This window comes from Paralichthys olivaceus, chromosome 9 (assembly GCF_024713975.1).
Source record: "Paralichthys olivaceus isolate ysfri-2021 chromosome 9, ASM2471397v2, whole genome shotgun sequence".
Classification (NCBI taxonomy): domain Eukaryota; kingdom Metazoa; phylum Chordata; class Actinopteri; order Pleuronectiformes; family Paralichthyidae; genus Paralichthys; species Paralichthys olivaceus.
This window is the reverse complement of record NC_091101.1, coordinates 9,081,580-9,105,764: the sequence shown is the minus strand read 5'-3', so window position 1 is coordinate 9,105,764 and position 24,185 is coordinate 9,081,580. Positions and strand designations below refer to the sequence as shown.

General features: G+C 40.8%; 2 protein-coding genes across 5 annotated transcripts; both read right to left on the bottom strand.

Moving 5' to 3' along the window:
* Positions 1-935: 935 nt before the first annotated feature.
* On the bottom strand, positions 936-11,966 carry LOC109646647 (progesterone receptor). 2 transcript variants are annotated; one of them, XM_069531103.1, is made up of 9 exons: positions 10,336-11,966; positions 9,201-9,298; positions 8,830-8,946; positions 8,290-8,433; positions 7,945-8,151; positions 6,769-6,913; positions 5,128-5,258; positions 4,856-5,007; positions 936-2,123 (listed from the first exon to the last, which is right to left on the bottom strand). In XM_069531103.1, the coding sequence occupies exons 1-9, from the start codon at positions 11,202-11,204 to the stop codon at positions 1,959-1,961; spliced, it is 2,028 nt and encodes a 675-aa protein (XP_069387204.1). In that variant the 5' UTR covers positions 11,205-11,966; the 3' UTR covers positions 936-1,958. The 2 variants fall into 2 exon arrangements, with proteins under 2 accessions (XP_069387204.1, XP_019968073.1); XM_020112514.2 differs by having other exon boundaries at positions 9,201-9,337; positions 10,336-11,965.
* Positions 11,967-12,049: 83 nt separating this feature from the next.
* Positions 12,050-23,088, bottom strand: LOC109646887 (moesin-like). 3 transcript variants are annotated; one of them, XM_020112691.2, is made up of 15 exons: positions 22,820-23,088; positions 22,150-22,197; positions 21,841-21,924; positions 21,666-21,761; positions 21,353-21,475; positions 20,002-20,153; positions 19,815-19,898; positions 19,577-19,723; positions 18,671-18,767; positions 17,995-18,158; positions 17,732-17,862; positions 17,399-17,559; positions 16,882-16,974; positions 15,703-15,936; positions 12,050-13,698 (listed from the first exon to the last, which is right to left on the bottom strand). In XM_020112691.2, exons 1-15 carry the CDS (start codon positions 22,901-22,903, stop codon positions 13,534-13,536), a joined length of 1,863 nt encoding a protein of 620 aa, XP_019968250.2. In that variant the 5' UTR covers positions 22,904-23,088; the 3' UTR covers positions 12,050-13,533. The 3 variants fall into 3 exon arrangements, with proteins under 3 accessions (XP_019968250.2, XP_069387205.1, XP_019968322.2); XM_069531104.1 differs by having other exon boundaries at positions 15,703-15,861; XM_020112763.2 differs by lacking the exon at positions 22,150-22,197 and having other exon boundaries at positions 22,820-23,086.
* Between the last annotated feature and the right edge of the window lie 1,097 nt (positions 23,089-24,185).

The window sequence follows — 24,185 nt, the reverse complement described above, 5'->3', positions numbered from 1 at the left end:
AAGAGCTGGTTCAGGAAATGGGACTTAGAGGTAGGCGGGAGAGGTTACCCAGACAGACTGCTGCTTTTTACAGTTTGGGTTTTTACATGCACCATGAACTGAAAATACACCAGCTCTTAAAGATATGTCATTTTCCCTCTCAGCCTACAAACAATTGCACATATTGTAAAAGGCTATTTGTTTTCCTCCTCTATTATCTGCAGATTCTTTAAATAAAACATATTTAAAAGTTCTGAAATAATGTATATTATCATGTTTTTTCTTATGTGTTATGTGTAATAATGTGTTACTTTTTCACAGTTGAGCCCTGAACTGTGCCTTTTGTTAAAATACATTGTGTGTTTGCCGTCACATGCTGTGAGAGCTCCCTTCTCGTGACTCTGACTATTTAATGGTAACCTAGTTCAAACATCGAGTGAATCCGTGTCCAATTACATTACGAAGCAAATGTCAATGGATCCAACAGATGTAGCCTGCTACCACTGCCGAGCCTCATTGAACGGGTGCAGCTACTACATCCGCCACTGGATGGCATTAAAACCCAAGCAAGATCAGCAGGCCTGGGCTGTTTCTGTTTCTCACAGGATGAAGAGATTGAATAAATCAGCCAGGCCTCCTCGTTTCACTCCGTCATATGTTCTGGGACCCTGCTGTGATCTATTACCTAGCTGGGTGGAGACTGAGTTAATCCCGAGGGGTGGGTAATTCCACAGTAGAAAATACTTGTGATGTTTTCTAAAGCCTGTCTGTCCACTTGACTGCACCACAGACTGAAATGAATCTATCAAGACAGAGGGGAAACGGGAAGATTACTGTATTCTCACTGGCATGCACTCAAAAAAAAAAAAAAGAGACCACACTTTAACCAGACTCGTGCTATAAAAGAGAGAGCGACTCATTAACAGCCCTCAACCCTCATTATCGACCACCAGATACACACTCATGCTTCAGTTTTATTACATGTTAGGCCGTAAATGTTACAACAAAAATCAGCAGATTCATTGGACGTTTAGCGAAACTGTCAAAAAGCTACGACGAGTACATGATGATACACAACAAAGCACCTGCAAAGAACGCTTTAAGAAACCGTAGAAAAGTTAAAACAGTATGAAATGCCCACTCTGGAAAAATCTGTAACATTTTGACACTTGGAAACAAGCAAACCTTAAAAAAATGAAGTCATCATTTAGTGTTAGTCGACTGACGAGTCTTCGGAGAACGTTGAGTTTTGTCCAATTATCTTCTTCGTTGTTTCTGCTGTGGCATTTTGACAAATATACATTTGAAATTAGCATCAATGCTGTCACTTCAAAAGTGCATTTCATTTGTCGCCACCTTAAACCAGTCGACTGTTAAATATACGAATGAGAACAGTGTTCAGAAATGTCTTCATATGGTGCTGCCTCTTAGCATGCATGTCACAACCGTCTATTATTAACTGTCACTCAACGACTTTGTTCATCTCAGGTGCACACAATAACATTCATTGTGGGGAAGAAGAAGAAAAAGGCCAGTCCAAATGTCAAACTACTGCAAACACAGACAAGCTACGGTGATGTGAGTTTTGCAAGAAGAAAAAAGAAAGCTTTCCTTTACTGTCCTACCTCTCAGAATGAAATATGGCCTCTTGTCACAATCTGTATGAAGGGCTGTGGAAGTCTACGTGCCAGACCACTGGCCACTCATGGGCTTTGCGTGGAGGAATGCATGCTAAATAGTGTTTTAATCAGCTCCAGAAACATTTGCTGTGCGTGACACAGAGAACAGGCAGCGAGAAGCACAGAGTAGATGTAACTAGATTAGATTAGGCTGGAAGAATGTGCAGTATTCCCTTCTGTTAAAACCCGCTCGTAGCCTCGCTGTAAAGAGGGGCTTATACTTCTTTCACCTCGTAAAATCATGACTCCTCTCTCGGAGGACTAAGTGTAGGGACTCTCTCTCTCTCTCTCTTTCTAACTCTAGGCCGTATTGTGGAAAAGGATGGGCTTGACCATGCCGGAGAGGATCTTGGGCACGTGCACGCTCACAATCTCCGAGATCATCTCTGGGAAGTTGACGCGTGTCTGCAGGGACTGAGCTTGGATGAAGAGATCGTAGGTGAACTGGTGCAGCTTCCTAACAACCTGAGATGAAGAGACAGAGGTAGACAGAGACACAAAAAAAGGAATATCAAGCAGGGGTTATTAGCATCAAACACGATGCACTTAGATGTGTACGACATTGAAAGAGAACAAAGTCTGCAGATGAAAAAGGAAACAACAAATGGCACCAAAGCCCCGTCTTTTGACACAACCTTTAAGACGGGGTTTAAAAAGATGATACTCATTGTGACACTCTTAAGCTCCACGGGCAGGGTAAAGCCGAAGGGGTCTGAACTGCAAAGTCTCGATCAACTCTGGTCTTCCGACTAAAAGACAAGCACTGGCTGCCTGCCAGCTCTTAAGGCCTGGGAAGATATGAGACGTGAGGGGGACACAGACAAAGCTTCAGGGGTAAATCCACAGTGAGAGACGTGAGGCTCAAAGGGCTGCTGCTCGGCTCACTGTGGCTGCAAACTTTCCTGCAAGTTGTGCCCCCGGTCACACCCCGATCAGGGAAGTCAGGAGTTTTTCCTGCGACAAATAATAGTTCTCTCCAAAAATAGTAGTAGTTAAAGGCTCTGAAGCTATTAAAGAAAGAAGCAACTACACCCTCTAGAGGTCGCTCATAAACCATGAATCTTTACATCCTTTTAACCCAATTCATATTCATTCATTTTTTGGACACCACAGTAAACTAACTATAACTACTGCAAAATATATTCTATATTCTTTTCCCCAATACTTAACTTAATATATTTTAAATGTATTCAACAGATACAATGGCTATAAGGATTCATTGTTAACAATTTAGCCCCCTCACCACTGGTCTCACATAAGATCTTAAGTATAATAATGTAAAAAATAACAATACAACAACAACAACAACAACAATAATAATAATAATAATAGGGGGCAACCAGCAATTCCCTCTTCAAATATTGATTAAATAACTGATAAAGCATGAGAACCTATATATATATGTATATGTATATATATATATCAACACATTCAAGCAGGAGTTTAAACAGAATGGTGTTAATAATGATGAGTAGATGGGTGACAGGAGAACATGCATTGCATTTAATGAGCTAACTCATATGGACCCACACTTGATATTACTACCTATACTCAGACAGGCACCTCAACTATGCCTCCAGCCAAAATCCAAGTAGTTTTATTACAGTTTCATAAAGTGCTTTTTTTATATACCTGCAGTTTTTTTTAAACATTTACGACTCATTGATCTTCTACTTTAAAATAAAATAATTTATAAAAGTGAAAACCCCTGTGTCAGACCATCCTCCAGTGGATATTAATCATACAGAAAAATAGGGTTCACCTTGTGGCTATAAAACAGCAAATGTTCGGTGCTCTGCCTCAGGCTTAATCTGAGGCTTTTACAGGTACTTGACAGTCAGAAAGGCGAGTCTGCTAAGTGTTTCTAGGAAGTAGTAAACTATCCAGAGCTGACTGTGGAACAAAAGAAATTATTTTAATAACACACACTTTTAAAGTTTGAGTATTTAATTATGGAACAGAGTCAATGAAAATGTTTTTGTGTTGCTTTACTTTCCTCCGTCATCGAGATTATTTTTTCACCACTGTCCAGAGCTACCAGATGGATTACCATGAAACTTAGTGGAAGGATGCAGTGTGGGAAGATATCATAATATTTTTTCTGTTTCGGATCAGGGGGCAGATCGAGTAAGTATTTTTTCAGTGTCTTTAACATCGTGAGCAGGTGAAACACAGGTGAGACAAGTGTCAGAGCTGCAGGAGCTTCTTTCTCTGGGTGTAGATGTGTTTACAGCTGCAGATCTGAACTAGAGCCTCAGCCTTTTTCTCTGCAGCTACTGTGCAGTCTGCAACTACTGGATGATATGAGATGCAGATGGTTTCCTGCTTCGCCTGTGTGCATGTGTGTGCGTGGTCCAGGTATTACTCTTGTTATGGGGACCTACATCTGTAATTCTATAGTCACATTATGCGACTTGACTTCCTTATGGGGACAAAGACGAAGTCTCCATGACTTCAATAAATAGGTTTTAATTTTAGACGAAGGTTAGGTTTAGTGTAAGGTTACACTTAGGTTAAATATAGGTTAGGTTTAGGGTAAGGATTAGAGTTAGGCAAGTAGTAACTATGGTTAAAATTAGATTAAGTCTCCAGGAAATCAATGTAAGTCAATGTAAAGACGTCTGAAGTCATGGACACATGACTGTGTGTGTGTGTGTGTGTGTGTGTGTGTGTGATGTTTATCTTCATTACACTCCCTCAGGGACTATTCCACCTCTTTTGCTGTACCAATGCTTCCACCAGAGGATTACTCTGTCATTTTTCCATGCCAATACGCAGCCAGTACAGTGAAGTCACATGACACATTGGTGTGTTTATTATTTGTCAGTGGCTGGAGATCTGTGCACAAACTGGTGCTGCACCCTCGGTTTGTCAGTTGGTACAGAAATTAGAAGAATTTGTTTTGTGAGGATGACGTTACTGTTTTTACAGATGTGTCTGTAACTGAATACAAAAAGACTGTTGCTTGGATTTAAAATGTAATTACTGCCATGAAATTATAAAAAGTCAGTGCAGTTTAGTTAGTGAATAATAAAGAAACCCTATATTGCTATAGGCCAAATACACTGTTTGTGTATTTAAGAGGTGAACTTTGATCCACACATTTCCTGCTCATGTGGTTCAGTGACACCAACTCAAATGACACTTATACATATTGTTTCAGAGTGAAATATGAAATGGAGCTCCGAGTGTATTACCGACTGGAGGTAGTCCAGCAGCTGCGTGAGCTGAAACAGCCTCTGTGTACGGGTGGTCTCTCCGCTGTGGCTGGCCAAACGGTCCAGCTCCTTGATGTAGGAGGTCCGCAGTTCATCAAAACAACGTTGGCTCTTTAGACCCTCCACTGGCACTGTGACCACAAAGCCAGAACACAACAATAACTCTCACGGACTTTATCCAGCCCCATCAATTCTCTGAGGTATGGCTCGCTCTATTGTGGCTGTATTTCACTTGGCCCGAGCTGACTCACTGATGCTGAAGAGGACCAGCGCCTTCATGCACAGGAACTCCTCCTGGGTGACCTTCAGCATGCAGAACCTCTGGGAGAGCAGCTTCATTCTCACACAGTGTTCATACATACTGGACACTTGCATCCGGTGGCTGTGAGGAAGGGATTTGGGGAAAGAAGAAGAAAAAAAAACAGCATGAGAGGAGGCGGAGAAGAAAAAGAAGAAGGAGCACAAGTTGCGAAAACCAAGAGGAGGTGAGAAGCCAAGAGAGGGTCCGACGGAGAGAAATATAGGAAGGTGAAAGACAATTGGTGGTGGCAGAAAGAAGAGTGGATGAAAAAAAAGAGGAGAAAGTGGCAGAGGTGAGAAAAAATGAGTGAGATGGATAATGGAAAAATCTGATTGGCAGAGAGGCAGAGAAAAATGAGGGTCAGCTATAAGGCTGGCTTATCCATGACCATGCAGGTCAGAAGCAGCATGATAGAGTGACAGAGGTCTAATGCAGACAGAATGAGTGTCTCGCTATTGTTGTGTGAAATAGCAGCCGTGTGAAAGATGCTACGAGGGGCCTGGGGCCGGCTTCAGTTTTCTGAGCAACAACCTCCTTTAACCACGAGGACAATGTACTGATGTGAGGCTGTGCTTTGCTATTTATACAGCTGCTTCCAGACATGCACTGAACTCCTGATAATCTCCAGACATTCTCCGGAATAACTGTATGTAACACAAATATTTAAGGCAGAGGCTCTGGACTTTTTCTGGAATTAGTCTGGCCCGCCCCCGAGTAAAAATGTGTGAAAACAGCAGGAAATCCTCTAGAGGTCGTGTTGATGAGGTTTCTAACACCCGACAGGCGCAAAAATAAAAAACAAAGAGATCTCAGGATGAAAAAGCGGTGCCATACACGTAGAAGACATCGACCAAAATGTCAAGACAGCTTTTGCTGATTTGGGCCGAGGCCGGTGTTGGTGTTCTGTAAGCAAAAAGGCGTGATCTCCTCAGTGAAATGTCTACATCACATCCTGCCTCTGCCTGCCGCATCAGCCCTCACCTGAACCCTCCAGAGATTTCTGTGTTGTTGTGAACACGTCTGAGAATCTTCTGTGTGGTTCATGTGTAAAAGGTAAATTGCGCAGAGATCCTCCGGAGTTTTTTTCTAAAAAATATAGCTCCTGTTTCATACACGGTCATGAACTTTGTGTTCGAAGAAAAAACAAAAAGAGGAGAGTTGAAGTGTCAGAAGTGTTTTTCTACAGACTGGAGGACGTTGCAGTACAAATCTAAACTTGTGCAAGTAAAGAAAATGAAACAGAAACTGCAGCGGTTCTTAGAGACTTAAAAAAGATGAAAAGGAATAAATCATCTGAGGTGATCCCTCTGCGGCCACGTATATCAGACAGAGAGGTAAGAACAGAATATACTTGTTTAGTGTCTCGCCAAAGACGGCGACATTGGCTTTCTCTGAAGCTCATATTAGACTATGCCTTTCTTTCCAGTTGTGGTGACAGGTGAAACCCTAATGTCACAATGAATATTACAGATTTTTAGTGTGAGCAAACTTTTCCCTAATAAAACAACTTTTATTTGAACTTTTGTCATTCAACATAAGATCTTTACAGATATATAATGACTGACGGGAGTTTTTTTTTTTTTTTACTTACTCATTGAAGACGAGGTCTGGAGCAAAGTAGAGCATGGAACTGTTTGTAAGTGTGTAGGACCTCCAGCCCAAAGCGAACACCATCACCCCCATCCATGACAACTGAATCACTGACATCTGATCATCTACATGCAGGTCACGGAAACCTGTTAACAACACGTGTTTTTAATCACACGGGCCCGTCTGTTGGAGTCGAAGTGGTAACACTATGAGAGAAGTTTATGAACACACTGCAGGACAGAAACACTTGGCTTGTACGTTTTGTAATGCAACAGATGAAACATTAGAAGACGTTTCTTTTCACGCCCTGTTTCAAACTAATTGTGGCTAGATATTGGTTTGAGTGAATGACATTTGGATCTTTTCCAGCATATCCTGTATCCTTTTTATTTGGATAATCTAAATTAACTGTTTTTTGACATGGTTAACATGATAATGTTTATATATGCAATGTACTCATTGCAATAAATGGAATTGAATGTTGTAACAATGATTAAAAAAAATATTTAATCACTGTGGTAAAACAAGGACGTTTTATGTGGATATATCTAAATAATTTTGCATTGAGATTCTGAATCTACACAGAACCTTTAAGTGTTTGATCCTAATTTTGTGTGTGTGTGTGTCTCATCCCTGACTGTCATATATCCCCTTTTGTATACTTCACAACATTTATACTGTCTTTGTTAATACGCGTGTGCTCTCTGGGAGTGTCTTGTATGTATTTTGTGTATGTTTCAATAAAAAAAACACATGACTTCAATAGGACCACATCCCCCTCTAGTGGTTCACATTTGAACAGGCTGCTTTGCACGTGGCAGGTAAAGTTACACAGACATGGGTAAATATTTGGCCCATTATCTGGTTAACAAGATTCTGAGGCTCCTTACAACCAAACACACATTAGATACTTTCTCTGGTAGATGTTATAAAAGTGATGCTACTCTCTGCTCTTTTTCCACCCCCCACTGTGTCTTCCATTCATTTGCTGAATATGGTTGGCAGGCCTGAACTTGCAGAGTTTTCCTAAGCATGACGTAGACATGGCTTTGTCTGGGTAGTATACTGAAACTAAAACGAGTATGACAGCAGTTTAATGCACACAGCCTTGGCAGAGGAGAACCATGGGTAGGATGGACTAGTTTGCAGCATGTTGCCTTGGCCCAAGCTGTGTTACCTGGTATTGCCTTGGCCCAACGCACCACAGTTACCAGCTGTCTCTCCCCAAGCTCATTGAGGCTGGTGAGAAGTGACGCAGGGCTGTCTGGCTGCGCATGGTCATGTCCGGCATTGACCACAGCTGGCTCGATGGCCTGCAGGACGCTGAGCAGTGATAGGCAGGAGCGCAGGGTCGGGGGTATGCTTAGAGCCAGGGCCTGGGACGCTGTTTACAGACATACAGACAGAGTGAAACAAGAGCCAGGAGAAATAGTACAAAGAAGAAAATATTTGATGGCAGCAGTATGCTCAATATTGAGTTAGCATAATATTTGAGCTTGTATACGACACTAATTCTCACCACCTTGAGCTCTGGCAGCTGCACTTCCGGCCTCCAAGATTAAATCTTTCTTCCCGGACCTCTCTTGTCTATCTCCGGGCCCCCAGGTGGCGGAAGGTTGCTCCTCCTCTCCGTTCCTCGTCTGTCCGGCTCCCTTCAGCCGGCGACCTAGAATCAACCGCAGAAAATACAGACGAACAGAAGATAAAAATGGGACAAAAAGGAGATAAGAAGTGTTAATGTTTTTATTGTCTTGTCTGATTACACATTTCACAGCAGGAGACATTGTAATCACTTTAAATGGGAGTATACTTAAATGAATGTTAAGCCTAAGGAGCTGTTCCTCATCGTAACCATGTGGAAAGGTTTTTGATCATTGGCTGGTAGACGGCCTTTGCTGAAATGCATTTGTTACACTGTATTTAAGCTAGAACATTTTATTAGTAAGTTCTGATCCAATGCATTTAAGGTATCTGACCACGCTGACCCCAATTTTTTTTGGACACACCACACATACTTTCTTTCCTCAGTCTCCCCCTTCTGTCCTCACCTTTAATTCCTCACCTTTAAGACTCATTCCCGACATGAAGCATCTCTTAAGGCGGCACGAGGCGCAGTTTTTCCGCCTCAGCTTGTCAATGGTGCAGTCGTTACGGCTGGCACAGAGGTGGTTCTGCTTACCTGGAGGCACACAAAAGTCCCAGGGGGATGAGGGGAGTGATTTCCACAATACCTTGGCTTCCACTCATAGCAACGACACGTGGGTGTTTACTGATAACAAACAACTCGCCCTCCTAATGTCAGGTCACTGTGTCCTGCCTACATGGAGCGAGCGAGTGGGTGTAAGAAATTAAATCAGCAGATGTGTAATTGTGAGGGCGCACTGTGTCTTTGTTTTGTGTGTGTGTGTGTGTGTGTGTGTGTGTCACACCCACCTGCAGCAGCCCTCTTGAAGAACACTTTGCAGCTGCCACAGGTGACTGCTCCATAGTGACAACCCGAGGCATCGTCGCCGCACACCTGACACACTCTCCTGTCAGACAGGTACACAGCTGGAAATAAATTCTCATGCCTGGACACAAACAAATAAAAACTGTTTTAAAAGGATTAGACAGTAGTGAAGCATTTATAAGCAGTTGAACCCTTTTGGAGCAACAAAATACCAATAAGAACTCGGGCAGACAGTCAAATAGATGCATTCACAGCAGATTTAGGTCACTAGGTCTGTCCTCGGATAGTGCAAGGTTTCCTGTTATGCTTAAACCACTAATTCCCTCAATCAAATTGTATCAGGAGATTTCCCTATCTCACCATTTATTAAGTGACAAATTAAGGCAATTAACAAACAAAACAAACCCAGAATATGAATTGTCCTTCTGGTGAGTGCAGGATCAGCAACAGGTGCTGTATCTCTTGTTTATAGTGACGTTGATATATTAACTGGTGCTTTGCATAGCTAGTCACAGCACAGACAGGGGCAGTTGTGAAGAGTCTGTGATAGGGTGTCCTTTGACTCAGTTTAGAGACCATGCTGAAACGCTTTGCCAAGGACAGAGAGGGGGAGGCACATGGGGCTGTTAGAGCTCCCTAATGATTCATGCTGAAGCATTGCTGCATCTGCACCTGCACCTGCACGGCTCTACTGTGAACCCAAATAACAATAATCCATAATCATGTTTAGCACGTTTGATTAACTTGCACTGTGATGATGATAATGCCCTGCAGATCTTTACAGAAATATCAAGACATTAAGTGAAATACCCGGCGGGACAGCACAGCTTAAAAAAATATAAATCAAATTAAATAAAGCCTCAAGTTCATTTGTTTAATACAAAGAGACAATCCAACAATGCAACGCTCATTAGAACCTACTTTTTTCAGCTTGTTGGATTAAAGCGTGGTCACCAGGCACGATGTTCACGCTGCATTTCACCTTTTGTTTCTCATACAAGAAAGCTGAGACGCAATGAACGGTAGGAAAGAATGTGTGTGACTATTAACGGAGCTGCCCTGCTGACCCGGTGCCAACGAAAAACCTGAACAAAATGTTGTAAAACTCTCTATATTTACCTGAAAGTGCGGTCTGAGCAGTCCACCCAGACAGATGGCTCCGTCTTGATAGTGGGAAAAGTGGCTTGTCCTTGAGCGATTGCACTTTGGTATCTTTCAACTTGGCCGTACCCTTGTGCCATCGCGCCTCGTATGTCACCTTTACCGCACTGCTGCTGCTCGCCCTTGCCGTACCAGACACAGTGGCATTCTTGTCTGGATCCGAGAGAGGTTTGCACACAATTACAGTATTTACCAAACAAATTATGTCCAGCGTTTCCGCCTCTCTCCGGCTCGGATCGGCCGCCGTGTGCGCGCTCGTTTGCGCACCACATACCCGGAGCGTCCCTGTGCAGGTTCGGGTGGGCAGAGTAGGCAGAGTAGTGTTTCTGAAAAGGCAGGAGCTCGTCCGCATGAGAGGACACGGGCAGCTCCGCCACGGGGCTCGCGAACAAGTTTGACTCCTTGCAGACGTATCTGGAGATCACCGGGCCGCGCGTCACGGTGCCGTGCGCTCCGTCCATTATTTCGCCAGCTCTGAGCATATCCATGCAGCTCACTTGCTGTATGCCGTGGCACACTTCTCCAAAGTCGTCCTCACACAACGAGCTCGCGTTTGCGGCTGCTCCTAACTCTGACACCGTCCGGGATGAAGTTCCGTTCCCCGCGACGGAGGAGTCACAGCCTGGGAAGGCGCAGCCGGTGCAATGGTTGTTGTTGTTGAGCGGAGAAGAAACCGAATCCAGCCCTAAGGACACTGACACTGCCTCGCTGAGCTCGGCGGTGGTCGGACACGCGTAGGAGTCCACGGTATCCGAACGGTCAAGCTCATTCTTCATTAACGAGTGTGTCATTTCCTCTTTTTCGGACAGACGCGAGTGAAAGGCCATGCTCGGCACGCGTCGGCAAGAGTTAAAACAGTGCGCTCTGTTGCGCGGAGAACAAATAGAACAACACTTTCCAGAGGAGAGAACGCCTACTCACTGAGCATCCGCTCATCTGTCTCAGAGGAGAGAATCTGTCATCGACGTAGGCTGCTGGTTTCAGGGGTAAGGACGTCCCATCGAGCTCTGCTCTGCTCCGCCACAGAAGAGCTGGTGAACTTTACCTCGGTTTAGCTCGATTACATGCGATCCAAACTCTCCTCGTCAGGAGCGAGTGGATAAAAGCGCACGGAGAGTTTGCTGGTTTAGCAGGTAACACGGTTTTACGCGCCGGACAATGACCCTTAACGCAACTTATATCTCATTTGACAGCTCTGTACCGCGCCACAGCTCATGTGAATACAAAACTAACTCCAGATCTCGCGAGAATGATCATAATTAAAAAGTAGATTCACTTTAATCGCTAAAATATTTTTGAGACAAGCTGTAACCATGCTTACACCTTCACTGATAACCCCCACTGTATTGAAGCCTAATTCGCAAATATATAGTCACATTTATCACATGAAATACAAGCCCACCTGCTCAATTTCAAAGCCAACACATATATCACTAAAAACCCTTTATGGAAAATCACAGGAATGTTAATGGGGGATCTGATCTGCACTTTCACCCGTTTATTTTTGGGCAGTATTTGATGGATGAGCAGTCAGTAACAGGAGAGGGGAGTAGTGGCTGAGCCTACAGAGTGTAAATGGCGTTGACACAGAGAAACATCATCAAAACAAGATCGGTGGGATTTCTCATACATACAGTACATCACATGAGGAGGTGGGGAGTCTGGGCTGGGCGCAGTTGTCAATGACAATGAGATAGAGGTGCAGCTGTTGGGGAATTGGGGATAATATACAGAACATCTCCACCACTACATTAATTTTCGTTGTTGATTTATACAAGATTGACACACATCTATTTGAGGGTGATAATTGGGTTTTATTTTTGATTGCAGCTGCTCAGTTCTTGTACTGCATGAACTGTTTGCCTCATTAGGTGGACTGAAGGTGATGCTTATTCAGTCACAACCGATGCCAGACACACACACACACACACACACTGATGGTGTTTGGTGATGGTGTGTTTCTTTGTATTTTATTTCTGCAATTAAATATAGATGATTTAACTTTTATTTTTGAGTGATAACACGTTCTTTGTTATTGGGCTATATGACTGCTTTCATTATTCAGTACTAACAAAGTTTTTCACGAGTCAGCATAAGCATACCGTTTTATAACTGACAGCACTGATGATATGTTCGCCTCATATATTTGCAACATTGAACCCGACTGGTAATGTGTTTCTTGTTCCTTCAAAATCAAAAATGTATTTGGAAGGTGAGTTCTGACCTCTGCTGAGGAGGTTACATTTCCACCCGTGTCTGCCTGTCCAACTGTTTGTTTGTTTATTTGTCAGCAGGATTACGCAACACCAATTAGCACCAAACTATGTGGCTGCGGATCCAGTTAAAGAGGCAGATCACTTTTATCACTTTCCTTACGAGATAGGGTATTTAATAAAATAATATAGGGAGATGAGATAATGTATCAGATGTAGAAATCTCAGATATTGTCTCTATAAAAGGTTAATATCACTTTATAGATCTCTTGATATAGATTATATAATAATCTGGATCTGAAGAAAATACTGAATTCACACTACAGAATTGTACTTATTATTCAAAGTGCATATGGCACTAGTAATATTGAGGAATGTATACATCAGTTTTTCATTCAACATGCAATTCATACCATTACACAATAAGAATAGTGGTTGCGAGATAGATGTGTAGGACTGTTTCCTTGGTGGAAGTAAGTACATATATTCAAGCACTGTACTTAAGTACACATCAGAGGTATTTGTACTTAACATTAGTATTAATAAAATGTATGCAAGGTTCTCCTTCTACTCTATTACATCTCAGAAGGAAATATTGTACTTTGCTCCACCACAAATGTCAGCTTTAGTTACTTTTCAGGTGCCAGTGTAATGTTTAGAGATGCATGGTTCTCACAGACATTTGATGATCATATAGAATATGATGCGTTGCTGTAAATGAATGGCCTTGGTGGAGGTATCTGTGCTCTATTGAAGGTTTTCTAAAATCATGGACATTAATGGCATCAAACCATAGTATCAATATAATATTCAATGTCAGATTTTTGCGTCATCTTAATTTACTACCTACAGTATTTAAATGTCTGCAACTAGACTTCTAAAATCTCTAAGTGTGTCCAACTCATCATCTTTCCTCGTCCTGCCTTTAAAAAAACAGACTGTCTCACATGGACTCAAATTCATCAATGCGCTGTTTGGTGTTGCCCTGACGAATCTGACGCAGGGTCTTGTATTTGTCGCGGCCCGCCTTCACATTCTCGGCATGGATCAGGTCATTGGGGGTCTTTTTGCTCTCGTCCACAGCTCCAGCCAGCTCAGTGCTCAGGAACTGAAAGAGAGCGCAAACACGGTGAATGAAATATTCTTATAGAGATTTCTCATTGGGAAGACTATTCAAAAGCCTTACCCCTCACCGCCACACTACCCCCAATCCCCATCTGAAAGCATTCTATTGTCCATCATTATTAAGCCCATTTTTGTGTTGGGTCCTTCATACAACATCATATTTTGCTTTGTCTGTGAGATAGACACCAATTTTATTTCCTTTGAAATAGGCCCCACTCTGTATGGCATTTCTGACTTAAATGAAACCAGCAGAGTGATAAAGTATGCGCAACAATGTTTAATTATTCAAAGTGCACTGAGTTCTTAGTGAAACACAAGTTTCGGCTGCAATTAACTTTACAGCAGAGTCAAACCTACAGATATTAGTGTGTCAACAGAGACAGCAAATGCACCAAAGCCCTTCAAAAATCTCAAAACAAACAACAGCGACAAAAAGGCAGTTTTCAAACAACGAACAGTATGAGGTGGTAGAAGAAAGTGACACAAAAGCATATCCGCTATCCATCTTATTAAGTCTAGACAATCAAAATATGATTTCAGTGATGAGAACCTGAATTTCAATGGAAACAAGATGAGTGGCCCTGTGAATTTGACCTTAGGCACAACATTGCTTTGAGCTGAATCTTACTCGCAGAGGTAATATTAACATGCTGACCTTTAAATGTGCCTAATATTCACTCAGTTAATGTCATGTTAGTTGTATCTGTGGTATATTTCTGTGAGCAACAAATTCACAGCGAAGTATTTGATAGTCGTAAAATATGGGCCAAAAATATCAACCTGCTTGTGGTGCAAAAATCTCCAAAGAGAGGACATGAGAGCTCCCCAAAAGTGAGGCCCTTGATTGTCACCTAATGGCTGGCTGCAGTGTAGGTTATAAATCCCACCTCCTCCATGTTAACAGATGGGACATAAACTAGAATATCAAAGTACATATCAAATACATTTTTCTCTGGTTTTAGGTAGCTCTTATCACACTGATGTTTGTTCAAGTCTTAATTTTCCCTGTAAGTTTGCTTTGAATATGTTTTTAGATGCTATAGATATGGGTTAAAACATCATGATTGAAAGCTGGGACTGACTCATGATTGACTTCATTCTATCCTCGAATGTTACTGTACAGAGTTTGACTCCAAATGCGTAAAATATTTCTGCTTCATTTCTGGATGGTAAGAGGATGTAAAAAACACATCATCTTCATATACAACCAATGCAGGGGACAATGAATGTCAGATCAAAACATCAAGGGAATCCATCTCATCATTTCGAGATGTTTCAGTTTGGAGTGATGAACCAGGCACCAGACAGACCAACGTTACCATCACTAAAGCCACACCACAAGTGGGTGGAATGCTAATGTTAGCATGTCATCATGTTCACAATGGCTATGCTAAAAGGATGACATTCTGTAGGTATCATATTCACCATTTTGTTTTGCTAATGGAACTGCTGATTAGCTGATCATAAACCAAAAAAACTAACAAATGTTTGTATTGGATCACCATTGTTATAAGTTAGTCCTTCATGGCAAGACATCGGTTGTTGGTCTTGAAATCACAAAGAGTGGCGTTAGAGGAATAGTCAAGAGATCATAAGGAGTCATCCCCTGGCTACCAAAAATTTCCAAAAATGGAAATTCACATCAACACAGTAGTTCTAAATATGCGTCAGTCTGGACTGCAGTGGGCAACTTTTTATTTAAAGAGAGAAGAGGGATGCTCTGTTTTGTTGCAGCTATCAATCAGTCCATTAGAGTCCATTAGAGTACGCATCAGGTACAGCCACGTTGACTTCAGCATTCAGCTGGGACGGTTGCAAATTTAACCTTCAAATTTAAATATTGAATGTGTTTTGTGATTTGTTTCTGGGCAAACCTAAAAGCTCAGGGGCAGCTCCAGGGCTGCTAATCTCTTACTGAACTTGACCTCTTACTTAAACGGAATCAGTAAAATAAGACATTTTACCATACCGTATTCATTAACCTTACCTTGAGGTTTTTCTGCAGTCTCAGGTTCTTCTGAGCCTCTGTGACTCTCTCCTCTTCGCTGCGATCTCGGACCATGCCCGGGGAAGTTAGCTCAGCGCTGGCCTCTGCGCTGCTCTCGTCCGTCTCGTCATGCTCATGCATGTGGGGATGGACAGAATCCTGAATGTGGACACCTATGAGTTTAGTCTTCAGCTCGTCTTTGGTTCGCTCCAAATCAGCTTCAACCATCATCGCCTGTCAACACATATGACTTGCAGTGAAGCACTGTGGTTGGATATTAAAGTGCAAGAAGCCTACTAGATATAATTGAAACACGGGGTTCCAAAAATATACCTTTTAAGACTGTAAATATGATAATCTGTGAGGTAAGGATGAAATGGTTACCGGTTTCACAGTAAGCCGTGGTTAAGTTCCTGACTGAGAAATTTTTCAATCTATCACCATGATTACCATGGTGATTTGGTTGGTGCTGTAACAGCATAAGGTGCCAGTGCTTTGGCCATTGCTAGCAACTGTTAGCATCCCCAATCATGGGTTTAAAAGAAGACTCCAGACATGTAGGGTTTATGTCTGCACTTAATGTGACAAATTCTAAACTTTCTCTCCTCCACTCCGCTTGTTTTGTTTCTTTCTTTTACATGTCATCACCATCTGTCATTTGGTTAGTTCACATATGGTTGCAATGCTCTTCTGTGCAGATACTTTGCTCATCGTAAAAGTATCAGCATCGTAACAATAACACGATAATATTTGATCAATTTTTGTCACTGTAGGTGTGATAATGTTCACACGGTTTCATCTTTACTGTGAGGTAATTTATCCTGTGAACACACTTCACAGCATTTCGTGCAGCGGTCGCCCATACTCATCAGAAAAGTACACAAGTACAGATCTCCAATTGTGCATGCAAAGATTTACATCCATCTTAGATAAATCTTTTGCATTAGTTTAACATATACATTTGTCATTTGTTCCTGGCTTCTCTTGGGGCTAAAGTTTACTATATGTGACAGTCCAGTGCCAAAGACACTGTTCAAAAACCTAAGGATATTCTCATCTGTGGTTGACGCCTTTCTTCTATTTTACCTGGGTTTAACACTCAAGCAGTGTCACACATCCCTCTTTGCTCATGTTTGATTCATCCTTTACCTCTCTTGTGGTTCTTTGATTAATTCTCACCCTGTTCTGCCATCTCATCGCCTCCTCGTCCTTCTTTTTCTTGGCATCTTCCAGCTGGGAGATCTTAGAGGTAAGCTCTGCCAGCTCAGTGGCCTACACACACACACACACACACACACACACACACACACACACACACAGTCACACAAATGGGAAGAGAGGAAAGAGTGCTTTTGATATAAGGTCAATGTGCTCGATCTGTGTGTATCTGTCAGTGTGCGCTCATGTGAGTTCTTATGCAGCCAGACAGCTTGGGTTAATTTCCATCAGTTCTAGCTGAAAATATAAATCAAATACATGGTTGTAGCTTTGAGGACTTGTTCAATGTTCAATGGACTGTATGTAAATGTACCATAATGAGTCCTTGGGTAAAGAAATAACATAATTGAATTTTGTCAGGCTAAACTTTGATTTTAGAGCAACACGTTGTTTTGAGGGGGTTGAAAAAATATCTGTGTATTTGAATCCTTTCAATTGCATTAATAACTTGGAATGCCAATGTGTCATGCATGAGTACCAAGCTCTCCTGGTTCTTGATCTGGGTTTCAGAGTGGTATAGCAGGGCTGCTTTAGCTTCCACAGCAGCTCTGCGGTCCTTGTCCAGGCGCTCAGCCTCCTCCTGGGCAATTGTCCTCTCCTTCTCCAGCTCAAGAGCCCTCCGTGTCTGCTCCTCCAGCTCTGAAATACAAACGCACATGTGCACACGAGATGCCCATCACAAATACAAGCCCACATATGATGAGCTTTAAAGTGATCCTGCGTTCATATTTCCACAAGCAAAGCCATTATTTTTATGTCAGACAGAGAAAATATAAAGTCAAAAATATGTATATGCAAAATGTAATCAGACCATCTTGAGCTCTCTTTGTCTGCTCTTCTATCTGTTTCAATCTCTCCATCAGCTCCATGGTCTCACGGGCAATCTTCTCTGTTTCCTTCTCAGCGTTTTCTCGCTTTTTCTTCTCACTCTCAAGTAGAGCCCTGACAGGAGAATTGTGCATAAATACACATCTTAAAAAAAGTCGTATCGCCTCACACTTATTTCTTAAAGCAGAGAGAACAAACTGTAAACTCTTAAAAAAAAAACCTACACAATTTCAACTTGACACTTACCTTTCCATCTGCCTCTTATTCTTCTCCTCTCTGGCCTGGGCCTTCATCTGCTGCACTTCGATGGTATCAGGTTTACGTCTGCGCATGTATAGGTCGTGATTGCCCATACACAGTGCAAGGATACGTTTGTTGATGCGAAGACGAGGAACGTAGAAAACAAAGTCCTGCAACACAAAAAACACCAAGCTGCAATCACCCTGGATTTTATTTATGACACATAATCAACATCACATCTGTTTTACATTCAAGTAATGGCTTAAATAACCCATTTTGGGGGAGTTGAATTACTTTTTCTCTTAAACTTTTGGATTCTTTCCTGCAGTCAGAAGGCAAGATGAACTGAGAGGCTAAACTCATGTTTGTGAATGAGCTCAAATACCAGTCGCTGTCATTACATTGGATTCCCTTGAACCTACTGATTACAGCCACAGTGAATAAATATGAATATGTCAATCTTTGATAAAGTATTCTGTGAATATTCCTCTTTCCAGGGCTCAGAGTCTAACATTCCATCAAATTTCACAAAGGGGCATCCAGTTTGTCTGACTATTGGTGTGTAACCTCATAATATGGCCTGACAGCATTAAAGACATGTGCTTTGTAAACACTTTATAGACATAAGAACTGCTGCAAAACAGAATCACTATTAAGGATAGCTTGTTATTTAATGGAATACCGGAGACTTCTTGTCGATTGGCTTGATGACGAACTTCTTGTCGTTGAAGGAAATATTTCTGATCTCACTCCAGGGGAAGCCAATCTTTGGGGTCATCCTATAAAACAATGGTATGATTTACAATTCCAGTATGGTTCTCAGTGCGGTATCATTAGCATGTTTTTTAGATTAGGGCATGAAGTTCAAATATGAGTTATGGTATAAAGTATTGGAGTTGTGCTCTGAATTGAATGCTAACATCAGCACTCTATTAAACTCACAATAAGCATTTATATACGCGAATACACAAGTTTACCGTGTTAACCAACTTTTTTCAAGTAAGTTAGCATCTATCTATCTATCTATCTATCTATCTATCTATCTATCTATCTATCCATCTATCCATCTATCCATCCATCCATCAAGATAGAGAAAGTTGACGAGTCACCAAAAATCATTAGAATTCATCGACTAAAAATTCAAATCTGTACAAGTTTTTAGGGTGTATGATGGTTGACCTGTAGGTGGCACTAGAGAAAAAATCTGTCTATCTGTCAGTAGTCAATAGGATTAATCCTCTGAAAACCATGGATATTTGTGCCACATTTCTTGTCTATCCAGTAATTGTTTAAACATTTCAGTAGAAAAAGTTCACTGTGACTTTTAGAAAAAAAAGTAGGATTCACTCAAATTTAGCAGGATTTATCCTCCAGGGACCATGAATGTGGGCACAAACTTTCATGGAAATCATTGTTAAAATCCAAAACCAACCAACCAACAGACTGATTAATTGTCACCCCAGAGCCATGTCATTAGCATGGCTACAAAAAGACATACATGTAGTATACAACAGTCATAGTTAGCGTGCATTGACTCAAAACAACTTTGACAAAGACCGACATACATAGATAGATGTGCATTTTATACTTGTCCTTTTTGTCGTAGATATTGAGACCCAGGGCGTCTACTCCCAGCCACAGCTCTGACCCTTTCTTGTTCTTGATGCTGAAATAGTTGACCCCATACATCTCTAAATCCTGGGCTATCTTCAAGTACTCCACCATGGCGTCTTCTCTGTGGTGGGGAGTAGTTTAATCAACTACAGACCAACTTTTTGCCAAATTATGATATCATGACTTTGTTTAGTAATGTACTAGTGGGGTACCTCAGCATTCTCTTGTGCTCTTGGTGCCACACCTGGATTCTTTCCTCCCACTCATTCTTATTCAGTCTGTGCTGCTCCAAAACCCTGGATTTATCAGTGAATAGGACACATCAGTTAGAATTCAGGTGACTGACACAGGAATTAGATTGACCTTCGGTTAACACCAATAGGCACAAAGGCTCACTACCTCTGTGGCAGCAGCTTCTCTTTTGTCAGGTATCCTGGTACGTGATAGTCTTTCCTGTAGTCACCATGTTTGACCTGCACCGCATATGAGGCCAAGAGGACTGCAGTCTCAGGTGGGCAGTATATGTCATCATTTAGGATGCTCTCTTTGACCTAAAACACAGATAATACAGAAAGATCTTTTATACTCGATTTCTTTCTGTTACATCATATTATTGGTCATTTGAAAAACAGTAAAGACTATATTTACTCTCTTGGTGGAAATTAACTTTACTTGGGTATTTCCATTTTATGCCGCTTTATACTTCAACTGTACTTCATTTCAGAGGGATATATTGTCCTTTCCACTTCACTGCATTTATTTGGCAGCTCTACTTACTAGTTATCTTAAAGTTAAAGATTTCAAATAATGGATAATATAAAAAGCTTTTAAAAATACAACACACTGTTAAAGATTAAACCATCTGTTTCCAAACGTTCTGGCTTCTGATGTCTTACAAAAAGCAGTGTGTAGTCAGGATCATATTTCATAGTGATTGCTTTTCTCCCCACTAACTTTTTCCACATCCTTTAATTTTAATAAATATTCAAATGATCCAACATCTCACCCAACATCCAAGTTTTTTTCTTCTTATGCCACAGTCCCTCAGATTAACTTCATGCATGTATATAAAACTGAATATAAAGTAGATCTTGTACTTACTGCAGCTCCAACAATAACATGCTGGGTACACACTGATGATTCAATATGAGTCATCTAATAATCAAAAACAATGCATTGACTGAAAATACTTTAACAAAATTTTGCTTTAAAGCACTTTTACTTCCATGCAGGATGTGTATGCATGGTTGTATTGTCACATTAATGTGAGTGAAGGATCAAAATATTTCTTCCGTCACTGTGTTTTGGTGTTTATTTGTGTGCATGTACTCCCTAATGGAAAACCCATGAGGATTAACGAGGATCTGCGCAACTCATTGTGGAACCCCCACTGGTCGTTAAGACCGGTTCAGCATTTTGTTTTTATTGAGATTGGTTATTTGCCATTAGATCTAAACTGTAACTGAAACTCTTGCGTAAGACAACAGCATTAACACAGTGATAATGACTCGACCAAGATTGGATATTTATGTCTAGATAAATACTCTAGTTATGTTGAGGTCAATTTATTTTTTTAATTTAAGAATGTGGAAGGTTTGTATGGTATAAAAACAAAAAAATGTGCAATATTATTCAGAAATTCTGTGGAATGCCCATCTTTCTCTTTTCATGTATCAAGGTGCTGGTTTACACAATATAATTCCTTGAAAAACATCAGTATTGTTGTACAGTGTGTGTGCTCATCTCCAACCTGCAGAAAGAAGAGGCGCTGCGTTGTCTCCTGGATCAGTTCATCGGTGACATCCTCAGGGTAAAACTTTGCCCTGAACTTAATCAACAAAGGGTTGTCCCTTTTCACATCCTGAGCTGTCACCTGGGATTGACACCCCACAGCAGTGGGATGCCGAAGTAAAGAAATAGGTGCTAATTAGCCTCAATGGGTTATACAGTTACATTACCAAAACCATAATCATGATTACATCTTCATTTATATTCAGCTGTCAGGGGAGTCAGGTCATGACATTGCGGGATGTCGAACTCATGCACAAACTTTTAACCCTCACCCTCTTGTTCAGCTTGAGCCATGTGGAGAAGCTTTTGCTGTCCTGATACTGAAGGCCAAAGAACCAGGTTTCCCTCAGCCCGATGGTCTTCACTATCTAAACATAGTAATAAGTGTAAGTGAGTACATATTTTATGTCTGGCAAAGTGCCTGTTTGATTGTAGTGCACAGCGTACCTGGTCAAAAAGCTGTTTGCCAGTCGTGCTGGGCAGGATGGCAAACTCCAGCTCAGCGTCCATGGTTGTAACCCGAACATTTATCTACAAGAGAAAACAGGCACACTGAGATACAGGAGGAAAATACATCCCTGCTGTTCATTCATCTGTGTCACTGGAGAAGCATCAAGGAGCATGCAGACTAACAACTGAGTGAAAAAGAGCATTAAGGATTCTGTGATAACTTTCTTTGTTCTGAAACAATGCTAGATTATTTTTTTTGTAGTTTTTTTTTTGACAGCAAAAATGACCAAAAAGAGGTTCTCTTACATTCTTCTGTTCAACCAGGAGCATCCAATCGCAAGAGGTTGGTGGGGACTACAATCAAAAAATGAAGCCCATAGTATATTTTAGACTTAAACCGAGAACATGGGTTTTATTCCATGATGCATAACTATAAATTGACAGGGGGAAATCAGTGACACCCACCATAGGTTATTCTTGCATTTAAAAACAAAACACAAATTTGCAATTGTTGCTATAAACTGACTTGTGATGAAGAAAAAATGCAGCTTAGAGGAAATATTGTTTTCTTCACTCCTCAACAGCTTTTCTGAGATTTATTGAGCAAGACAGCCCTCCATCAGTGCCTTCATATTATTCATAATAATAACATAGTCATAGTCATAATCTGCTGCATTTGTAAATCTTCCGTTCAAGATAAAAAGAGCAAATTTAAGATTTACTTTTTAACTTTTTACAAGAATAATTCCAGGAATGCAAACACAAGAAATTAAAAACATCAACATATATTTTGCTCTAAAAAACACATCTTCAAGTTTAAGAACTACACACAACTGTCGTCTCACAGCAACACAATTACAATACTGAGTAGGTTCACAAATTTCAAACATACCAATGCAGTTGCAATCTAAACCTTTTTACCAAATATGAAACATGGTGAAAACGAAGCGATAAACAATGAAAAATAGCTACTTACAGTGGACATTTGTATTTTTTTAATCTCTAGTCGAAACTCTTCTGGAGAGAGGTGCTTGTAGAAGCCTTTTCTCTGCAGAGTCATATGAAACTGCTTGCAATACCAACAAGGATTATACTGAATGAGAATGGACCATTGTATTGTTCCCAAGTATTTCTCTCTTGGTTAATCCAATGGCAGCCAGAGGCCCACGCACTGTGAACAGACTCGCCTCCGTCTTTACTTCCCACTTTCTTGATTAAAGTTTTGACTGCGCATCATTCACCGGAGAATCTGGACAAGGACTGTTTCTCTCAAACCTTTTTATAGAGGGGCAGGAATTGACAGTGACTCATCAGCTCCCGATGTTCCAGTAGTGGTCAAGTGCCAGCACTTTCTGCTAATCTAATAATCCTCCCAGTTAATGTTTTAAGCATATGTTGTTATGGCATATAGTAATTATGTGGCCTGTGGGGTGGTGTGTTTGGTTGTAGGCCTTAATGTTGCAACTAGAGAGACAAACATTTAGAAATACTGTTGAAATGTGTTCAAGAAAATCACCACCCCTGCACAAAAGAGACTGATTGAACTGTATTCATTTATTTCATTTTAAAACCTTTTTGGTTGGTTTTTTTCACCTGTAAAATAATTGAAGTGGGAAAAACTATCATAGGGATAAGACATTATATCTGAACTATTCTTTAATCAATGGGGAAGGTCCTGTTCATATACAAGATCTCTTTAGCCAGCGACCCCTTGTCAAAATGAGAGGCTATGAAATGACAGTTTCAAATATAAATAGGAGCAGGGACAAATAACACACACAAATGTACTAAAACACAGAAAATATAAAAACAAAGAACATAAAATGATAAAGTTAAAGATTAAAAAAAAAGCCATATGATAAAAACTATTTTTTCTTTTACTAATAAATATACTTTTTCTATTATGTAGTTGTACTTTACTCATATTTGATTGTACATTCTTCTTTATTTCAGATATAAGTAGCCTACTGTCATTCGCAGATAAATATTTTAGATGTAAACAAATGTTTTTGATACAAAAATATGAAACTGGTATGAAACTTAGCTGGTAATATGGAGAAAGCCTGGGACAAGTAATTTATATTCTATTATATGTAATAATTTTTTGTATTTATTCCATCAACATTTTCTTTGTCCTCCAAGTTTTGTATATGTAATACTGGAGGATGTATGTGCTTGTAAATTAGAGAAGAGAGTTGTGGGATAGGCCAAATACAGAAATGCGAAAGTATATGTATGTGTGTAAGCTGCACACAAGGACTGTTCCACTTCTACTTTCAGTTCTGTTATATTCTTCTTAGAGTATTTCATCCTTGTGGTAGGCCTCTCGTTTTAACTTTCAG